The following is a 9,322-nucleotide window of genomic DNA, read 5'->3' as shown; positions in this document are numbered from 1 at the left end:
CGGGTTTTTTTTTTAAACGCGAGTTCTCGTTGCTTAGCTGTCGCATTAGTAAAGTGTAGAGTGCAATGGCAAAAGTGGAATTGACGCCGCTAAGGTCGTGGGACGACTTCTTCCCCGGGCGGGATAGATTTGCCAAACCCGATACGAAAGATATGGTCAGATGGAATAGCAGAGTTGTTAGCAACTTGCTCTACTATCAAACTAATTATCTCGTGGTGTCAATTGGCGCTTTCCTTATTGTCGGGTAAGTAACGTTGCATCTGCTTAATCAAGGAAGCAATCGAATGTGTCTATAGCTATTGTGTTACTCTAATAAAGTAAATACTTAATAAGCCAAATGCCACACCAAGTGTTTTTGTGATGACAGCCATATGAAACCCATACATCTATTTTCTATTACGCGTATCTGTCGTCATTTCCTTGACGAGTGACCTGCTGGACGCTTTCCCAGCATGACTTGGGCCAACTGGCAGTCAATTTAGAGTAAACTAGTATCCTTACCTAACGTGCATTTTAAAGGGTGGTTTCATTTAAAGGATTAGGCGAATTTGCTTAAGGGCTTCACCGTTAACACTGTAAATTATTAGTGTAAACAAAAATCTCAAGACAGCAGCTAATTACGGACGAAATACAATAGTCGTTAATCTACATTTACAAAAAGCATACTCATCTACGACGTGTTTCTTACAGTAAGGTAGCCAAAATATCACATTGCCTTTCAGAATCACTAAATGTTTATTTGTCAGACACATGAGACAAGCAAGCTCTTGCATTATTATGAATAACATTTACATGAATTCTTTATTTCAGCCAAATAGCCTCAACTCAACATTATTTGTAGAGAACTTTTAAAAACAAGCCTCACCTAAGAACAATTAAGAGTCTTCAATAACATGCATGCTTTTACAATGTGTGAGGAAGCCAGGGTATATGAAGAAAACCCATCCAGGACAGAAATTCAAACCTGGCCCTCTCGAATGTGAGGCAGAAATGACCACTTTTCACACCGTGCTACCATAAAAAAAACCTGTCAATAAGTAATTCTCACTCAGCTTTAAACCAATTATAGCATAGCAATATATTGTACAGTGCTTTGGATTCAAGTGCATTTTTGTAGTTGCATTTATTATACTGTATAAAGCTATTTTCTTGGCAGCTTGGCTTAAGTCAACACTGTTAAAACAAAGTGTGGCTCAATTAAGTAATGGTCTGTCAAGCTTTGTTTACCTATATGGTGACGGTGCTCTTAGCAACACCTGCGAATGCCTCATAAGTTATTTTTTTAGTCAGATGTAAAGTATGAGTGATAGAAACCGGTTGCTTCACCTATGGCACCGTTCCTATATTGAGCAATCCGGTCAGTGACTCAAAATTGAGTGGCTTTCGATGTGAACACCAAGATTGAACTTTGACACAGTGACCTTTTAATCTCTAATCGTCTTTAAACTTTTTTTCCCTTCAATTTTAACAAATGATTACAACATAGTCGGTGTACCGGCTGTAGGTTTGTTGTTGTAATGTGTCACTCTCACCACTTGGTAGCGCAAGCGACCAAATTACAATCCGCTCGTCAGCGAGCAGAACTGAGCAGCAGTGTCTTTTCTGTCTGTGTCTGCACTGCAGGCTCCTGAACCCTTCAGGGATGTTTACCGCCGTGGCTGTGGTCTCAGGAGTCTTTCTGTGCTCAGTGTGGGCTGGAGATAACGGAAGCATCATCGGGAACTTCAAAAAGCAGAACCCCACCGTTTTTGTGATTGCTGTCATGGTGGCCAGCTGCGTGTTAATATCCATTCTAGGGAGCGTTGTGGTGTTCATGACAGCAATCACTTTGCCACTCACCTGTAAGTTACAGACAGTCATTACGATCAGCGTTTCCCAAACTTTATTGTCAAGTTTTTTTGGGGACAAATGTTTCAACAAAATCAAGAAGTTAACTATTTTCCCAACTCTGACCCTTCTAGTGATACTGGCCCATTCTTCTTATCGCCTCCGCAACATGAAGAATAAACTGGAGAATAAAAGAGAGTACGCCGGTCTCAAAAGGTCACCAATGGGCATCATCTTGGAGTGTCTTGGTCAGCAAGAGGAAAATTTACAAAAGATCCAGAACTTTCTGGAGTCCAAATGAATGCTTTACTGAAATGAGAGAGAACAGCACTCTCCTGTTCATCTGTTGACCAAAGATCTTGACTCACTTGTGTCTATCTGAACCGGAAAAAGAGACTCAAACATTATGCTATACCCAAGGGGTATTCCACTCCTACTAGACTGCTCCCTAATTCTAATCTCCCTTGTATTACTGACCAGCAGATGTCAACCCTGGCAATTTTCCCTTAAGTAAAACTTTACTACTACAAGGCACCAAAAATGCACACGAGACACACTTCCCCGCCAAGATACTCTAAAGACGTATTGTTTCAAGTATTTGTAACCCCACATCAAGTTTGCCTTAGTACTCATGTGAATAGCGAGTAGCCAAACTCAGATTATTTGCAATAAAAGAGAAAGTACATTCTTTGTTTGGAGCCGTGATGAATAGAAAACATGAGTCACATCACTGTGTCAATGTTTAAAAGTGAAGACTTCAAAAGGGTCTGAGGTCTTAAGCCAAATCCATCAGTATTCCTTCTGCACCCCCGAGTCTTTCATCTTGACAGGGCCCTCTGGGTGACTGATTAGCTTGGCTGATGTTAGGCGATGGGCTACTCCACATTTTAGTGCAGAGCAGTGATCGGTGTGAATTCATCAAATGCACCTCCAAATGTCAATGGTACACTGTCGGCTCTTTTATTCACGATGACTAGTGTCGAAAGGCAGTGTTAGAGTGACACTGACAGTGTTAAATGTTGTACTCCTCATATTCAAAATTAGTTGACACACTTTGTATGAAAAGTAGGGCGCAGTACATTTTGAATCTTCAGTTCACACTCAAAAAGACACTTTTTTTTTATTGCTTCTCCAAATACAATGACATTAAAAGGTGTGAGCCATTTTACTGGTCAAGAAGAGAGTCCCCCCACCCCCGCCTCCCCTATTTTTGTTGTCTAATAAATTCATACCTGTGGAGTCTTTTTATTTACAGTGGACCTTCGTTTTCCTTTCCTAATCATTCTCCTCCATGGAACATTATTTATTGACTTTGTAAAAGTAGGCACATTCAATATGATAAATTGTGTATGTGTAAAAACACTTAATATAATGTGTTGCAAAACTTACCTTGCATGAATGCAAAAGGTGATGTATAACAATTTAGTTATTATCAATTCAAAACAGCAACAAAAAAAAGCAGTTGAAGGGGAAGTCAACCCCAAAATTTTCTTTACAATATGTTCGATGCAGCCCCACTCGAATGAATAGAATATGACTAAAGCACAAAATCCGCCCACATTTATCCACCTGTGGGTCAGCCATTTTGCCACTTAGTGTAGACACAAATTGGCATCACAGTTGCTCAGGGTTCAGGTAACGACCAATCATGGCTCTGCTTGTGAACATCACATGATGACCCAACACAGAAAGCAGTGTTCGATGAATTTTGAGTGATATGAGTTTGATAAATAAACACAAAATACAAACTGCAGGGATGAGTCTCATATCTAATCTTTATTAGGTGTCATGGGATACTGTGTGACTAATGTTTGGTTAAAAAAATTAAATAAATCTCAACCATGAAGTATTCCAGTTGAAAGTAATTCGTTTATGTGGCCATGATGGTGGATTTTGGGTTCAGAGATGCACCAAAAATGTTTCAAGAAATACCTGCCCACTCCAGCTCACAGGTGGTTAACAACATGAACCCACCAACTGTTGTTTCTCTATGACGTGACGTCATCCATATTGTGCAATTTGCAGAAATGAAGCGCTGCTGGCAAGAAGCTCAAGTAAAGTCATGTCCCAGCCAGCACAGTGGAGCCTCTTGTTCTCTTTAGTACAGCTGCTCACGAGCCTAGCAGCACGTGTGTGGTGCACGCCCGACAGGTGTCTTATATGCACGACAGTGCAAGACAGTATTCTACTGCACGATATAACTCGCACTTTGAAATAAAATGTCAACGGTAGTATTAAATTGCTCCAAAACCTCAACAGGGTGGCTCCAATCATCAGCCCCAATAGCTTCAAGGCAGTTATTCTATTAGAACAAACTGATATATCACAATGGATTTATTTAAGTGTTTGTAGTACTTCAAAACAACCCTGAAAAATATGGTATTATAAATATTTTTACCGGATGTTTCCTACGTCAATTTAAAATATATTAGCTAATGGAGCAAAAATTACCCTCGTATTTACGGGATTTTCCTAATCTAGCCAATTGCACGTCATGTGATAGCGTGTCGTAGAGTCAATCACAGGCTGGGATGGCTGATTTTTTTTCCAGGTCAAGTATTTTAATCGTTTTCATGCATTTAAAAATAAAAATAAAGACCTTGTTTTGAAAATGTATCGAGTAAAAAGTACAGATACTCATGTTAAAATGTAATGGACGAAAGTAAAAAGTAGTCTAAAAAATAAATACTCAGGGAAGTATTTCTTTTTGGGTTTTCCTCTCCTTGTTTTGGTTAGTCTGACAAATTTCTTTTTTTGGACGTTTATATTGTGTAAAAAGACTGAAGTAGTAGATTAATAGGTGGGACTGTACATGTGTTAAATGAATGTACTAGGCTATGGGTATATGTTTACATGTATTAATTCATATATTGTGTGTATGTAAGACAAGGAAGGAAGTTGTTATGTAATTTACTTAAGGAGAAGGGGTGGGAGTAAATAAATTTGACTTTTCCTCACTCCTTTTTCAATATTTATTGTTTTCTTTTCTGTTGCTTGTTTTCTTTTGATTTTTCTTTTCTTTCTTTGATTATTGTCACTTATTCATGTGTTGAAATGTCGAAATATTCAAAATAAACATCTCAATCACTCAAAGTACAAAGTACTCATAAAAACTACTCAAGTAAAGTAACAAAGTATGTGTACTTCGTTACTTCCCAATCCATCTCTGATTGTTTTCAATGTAATAGACGAGGGGAAGCGCATAATAAGTCCTTGTTTATGTAGCGGAGGGTCAGCTGGAACAGCCCGCCAAGTGTCTGTCTGCAGCTGGTATGAATCAGTCGAGGCCCAGAGACAGCTGGATGCCAAACACGATCCCTGTCACTGCCTCTGGGTAAATTCAGGGAGCCGGGATTGTGCGAGACCTCCCTTGAGCTCCATCAAGCTGCATAACGCTCAGGGGCACTACAATCCAGTCAAGCTGCTCAACTGTGTCAACTAATTCACACTTGTCGCGGTGGAAAACGTGTGTCAGTTTGGGAGGGAAATGAGGTGAAAGGTTAGAATGAGAATGGGGGAGGATCCATACATGTGTAGAGCAGATTTCTGCCTAAAGGGAAGGTTCGGTTCACTAGCCTGTCATTCACTGGGAGGACAGACCAAGTGCTTAATGCTCAAAGTGGGTGTGGTGAGTTTTAAAGACTGGTTTGGTGGGTTATGTGCTGAAGAACACAAGAAACCAGCCTGGTAAAACAGCGGCGTGAAAAGAAAAGACAACAATCAAAACACAGCTTTTGCACTAGAACGGAAAGACAAAGCTTTTCACATTTATCTTTGCTTCTGATTGAAGTAGGTTATCTTTCACTATCGCAGGTTCAAACTAATTGAAGAATAGCTTGTGAAAGACGGATTTCCTTTCTTAAAATCAAAAGAATGCCGGAACTGAGTGTATAGGGTTAAAGCGAATATAGTGAGCACCTCCCTTTGCGTGTGGCACCACTAATAGCACATTTTCCAAGCCTATTTAATTAACTGGACTGGATGAACAGACATTCAATTAGCTAATTTAATGGATTTAGAATTAATCCTGCATTCCGCCTCCATTCGATTTGTTTTTGTGGATCCGTGGGTCCTCTCAACCAAACAATGTAATGTAGTCAAACAAAATCTGATTTGTTTTATTCAAACAGGCGAAATTATACAAAATCCTAAGAACCAGCTTAACATTTACAACATATATTACATGCTTTTCAAATTTAGATGCTCTACAAACAACCAGTGTATCAACAATAAAAACGTGTAACATTCTCTTGTGAAAAATCAGGAGCACCAGTCCATGAGTTCCAGCATGGATGTCAAACAGCCTTATCATATATTTTTGTTAGTTTCTCCTCTTCAAAGTCTACAAAATATTTGTGTCATAGTGTGGCAGTAATCTTTGTTAGATTCTTGGGAGTAATACTGGTGTTAAAAAACACAAGATAAGTGACTCAGTTGTATTTTACAGTAAAGTAAGGTTATACTTTACAAACGTCAAGGTCACACAGACTGAATAAAAACTGAACATAGAAAGTAGTGTGGTGTGTAAAAGCATCCAGAGAAAAAAGTTAAAACATGATCTAGTGACTGCACAGTGTTCCAGGTTAGATCCGTCTTTGTCCGGCATGCTCCTAATGAGCTCCTTCATTTTTGATCAGGTTATATCAATCCTTCATGGTTATGTTCACACGTGGCAGGAGAAGATGCGATAAAATTGTTCACAACTCGGCAAAGTATCAACCTCTCCACAGCAGAGCTGCGCACTTTAAAATTCTGCAGTCCACAGCAGCTCCTTGGACAGTTGCGGTGCACAAGTGCCGTCCCTCCTAACACAAGGTCCCTTTTGGCATTTGTGTGTCAATTCCTTCATTCTTTGATCTCCTTGCTCGGAAAAACTGGTAAGTGCAGTCTAAGGCACAGTGAGAACTTGTCATGCTCAACGGTGTTGAATGACAGGCAGCTAAACTATTGTTCCTGGTTCTGAGTCTTCGTGCCAGTGTATCCGATCGTGTGGGTCCATGCTTGTTTGCGTTTGGTTGCTGATGTCCATTTGGTTGACATCTACATGGGATCTGAAATAAAAAAAAAATAAAAATATATAAACACAATCATACTGGAACAGCTAATTCTCTGATTGAGGAGCCCTTTTCACACGTGCACAGAAAATTTAACATTTATTGTTACGTCACTACCATCCTCAATGAAGATCATTTCAAGTTGGTCCAAATGCGTCTGATGAAAAAATTTATTTTTTTCATCAAAAGGTTCATCCACATTTGAGTCTCCATACATACAGTGTCTAGATCAGGATTGGCCAACCATTCAGACGGCAAGAGCCACGCGGGCACAAACACTGCCCCTGTCCCATACCCTCACTCCCTAACTCTCTTTTGCATGTTTTGACCTTCACTTGATGCCTTTTTAGCCCGTACAATGTTCCAAGCAAGTTGATATCAGTGCTTCATACGTTTTGGGAAAAACTGCCTACTTTTCTCTACTTTTAAGTTCTGTCCCCCTTGGAAATTCCGGATTGATGTTTGCATGGAGTGAACTGAAGGGCTTAAAGTAGCACTAAGGCACTTTTCAACCTTAATACAATATTTTCATAAGTCTTCTGATGAAACATCGACTTAAAACTAGTTGAATAGTACCTTTGGTATGGCCTGAGGGGGTCTGTATCATTTTTACTGACACTAAACAACTTTGAGGAGGATGGTAGGAACACTGCTGCACAAAAAACTACAAATCCCCATTCGTTACAAAGACGGAAGTCAATTTGGATGTCGTGAGCTCAAAAATGATGCAATGCGCTTGACCTCATGAGAAATGTGGTCTTCCTTCAGGCATAACGGTACATACTTTGTCCATATGGTGGCGCCATAATCAACGTAAACTGAAAGTTCCTTAGTGTTGCTTCAACATATAAAAATGTACTGTGTTTATCTTCATATTTTTTGTTTGGTATTTCTTTCCTCCCATTTTGAGAGTGAATTTGGTAGACCAACACTACTCAACGGTTTTTCCCAACAATTAATTTATGTCGTTACGCCGTTTTATCACCGCGTTCGAATAAAAGTCCTCACACACACCGCACTTGTTCACGGTAGTTTAAAAGGTCCGCGCAACGGTGTGCCCATATTTGGAAGTGCTGAGGTAGCAGCCTACCAGAAAGTTAATAGGCTTTTCCCACCGGTGTAGACAATAAGTAGACACCACCTCAACAACATGTATCTTTCATTGTTGCAAAAGAAAGCTGTATAAGCTGTCATTTGTAAATAAGTCATCCAAAATAGTAGTAAATTGCTCCGACAAGTTGGCTGCACGATATTGGAAAAACATGCGATATGGGTGTAGAATATTGCGATAAAAATAAATTATATTTTCATTATCTAATTAAATAAATAAGCTGTGTAATATGAGCAGACTGTGTACAGTAATGTGATCTAAACATTGATATTGAGGCTAAATTTATGAAGTGCAAACACTTAGCATAAACATGTGAGGACCAAATGTGTTCCGCAGATTTTTTTAAAGTGCAATTTTACATGCATTTTTTTTTTTACAGTAATGTACCTATTTTATAAAATTCATGAAGGTTTGAATATTGAGAATGTTTAAACAAGAAAGAAATGTGAGAAAAAGTAAGCGCCTCAATGAGAAAACTGTATAAACTGTGTGGTGAGGGGTTTTAGAGCCTTAAAACATGTATAATATATGTAAAACATAAAGCTAACTACTTCGCAGATTTCATTTATTGCGGGTATTTTTTTGGAACCTAAACCCAGCGGAAAACGAGGGAACACAATACTCCTAATCAGTTATTTTATTTAAGCATAACCATGGGTAAGTGACAACCATGAAATTCCCTAGAGCTTTAGCATGACTGGTAAATTAAATAATATCTACAAAAAATATATAATAATAATTCTTGAAAACAAAGTGCTTAAGATGCAAGTCTTCCTGTTTCAAATAGTTCATTGCTTTCATCCTCGTTCATTTCTTCCTCTCCCGCGTCTGCTATTTATTTTTCCTCCGTCCACGGCTGCGGAGTTGCTAACAGTGTTCTGTGGTCTGCTCCAGCCAATAGGAGAGTAGTATCTAGGGAGGTGAGTGGCGATGCGCATTTAAGGTCGCATCTGAGTGGTCGAACTTGGATAAACGGCAATGCGTGCAACGAAGCATACAGTACCATAAGAAAAGATTGAATTTACCGCAGGTTTTTGCAATGAGCATATTGCACGAGCCATCATTGCGATGAGGGTATTTTTTCGATATATCGTGCTCCTACCGCCAACTCTGTTTTCTGACGTCACGGCGGTACGGCTCTTGAATAAATATATTAGGGATAGACCGATTATTGGCCTTTTTACGAATCTGAAGGCCAATAAAGTTGGTATCTCACTGAGCGGGGAATGCTTGCAAAGCTAGCAAATTTAGGGTTTTCATAGGATTTGTAAGATGTTCTTATGAAGTTTTTACTTTACTTAGTCACAAAGATATTTCAAACATATTCAGA

At 39.1% G+C, this 9,322-nt stretch overlaps 2 protein-coding genes across 5 annotated transcripts in view; one reads left to right on the top strand and one right to left on the bottom strand.

The window, feature by feature from the left end:
• Nucleotides 1-11: 11 nt before the first annotated feature.
• arl6ip5a (ADP-ribosylation factor-like 6 interacting protein 5a) lies at nt 12-3,079 on the top strand. Its single transcript, XM_077572493.1, has 3 exons — nt 12-244; nt 1,624-1,841; nt 1,962-3,079. Exons 1-3 carry the CDS (start codon nt 66-68, stop codon nt 2,126-2,128), a joined length of 564 nt encoding a protein of 187 aa, XP_077428619.1. The 5' UTR covers nt 12-65; the 3' UTR covers nt 2,129-3,079.
• Nucleotides 3,080-5,919: 2,840 nt separating this feature from the next.
• The window catches only part of frmd4ba (FERM domain containing 4Ba), a 54,357-nt gene continuing 50,954 nt past the window's right edge, over nt 5,920-9,322 (bottom strand). For all 4 annotated transcript variants that reach the window (XM_077572491.1, XM_077572487.1, XM_077572488.1 and 1 more), the window contains one exon: nt 5,920-6,878. Coding sequence is in view for 1 of the 4 variants with exons in the window: in XM_077572490.1 (XP_077428616.1) it covers nt 6,767-6,878 (112 nt within the window). In the remaining 3 variants the exon portion in view is untranslated. The remainder of the gene's footprint in view (nt 6,879-9,322) is intronic.

Source organism: Vanacampus margaritifer, chromosome 8 (genome assembly GCF_051991255.1).
Source record: "Vanacampus margaritifer isolate UIUO_Vmar chromosome 8, RoL_Vmar_1.0, whole genome shotgun sequence".
NCBI classification, from domain to species: Eukaryota; Metazoa; Chordata; class Actinopteri; order Syngnathiformes; family Syngnathidae; genus Vanacampus; species Vanacampus margaritifer.
The sequence above is the reverse complement of the archived record's forward strand: the minus strand, read 5'-3'. Positions and strand labels throughout refer to the sequence as shown.

What these genes read in the sequence shown, in the direction of transcription:
- arl6ip5a (XM_077572493.1), top strand. Translation starts at nt 66, where the DNA reads ATGGCAAAAGTGGAATTGACGCCGCTAAGGTCGTGGGACGACTTCTTC. An exon ending in GGCGCTTTCCTTATTGTCGG is followed by an intron (nt 245 to 1,623) that starts GTAAGTAACGTT and finishes TCTGCACTGCAG; the next exon opens with GCTCCTGAACCCTTCAGGGA. An exon ending in AATCACTTTGCCACTCACCT is followed by an intron (nt 1,842 to 1,961) that starts GTAAGTTACAGA and finishes TGACCCTTCTAG; the next exon opens with TGATACTGGCCCATTCTTCT.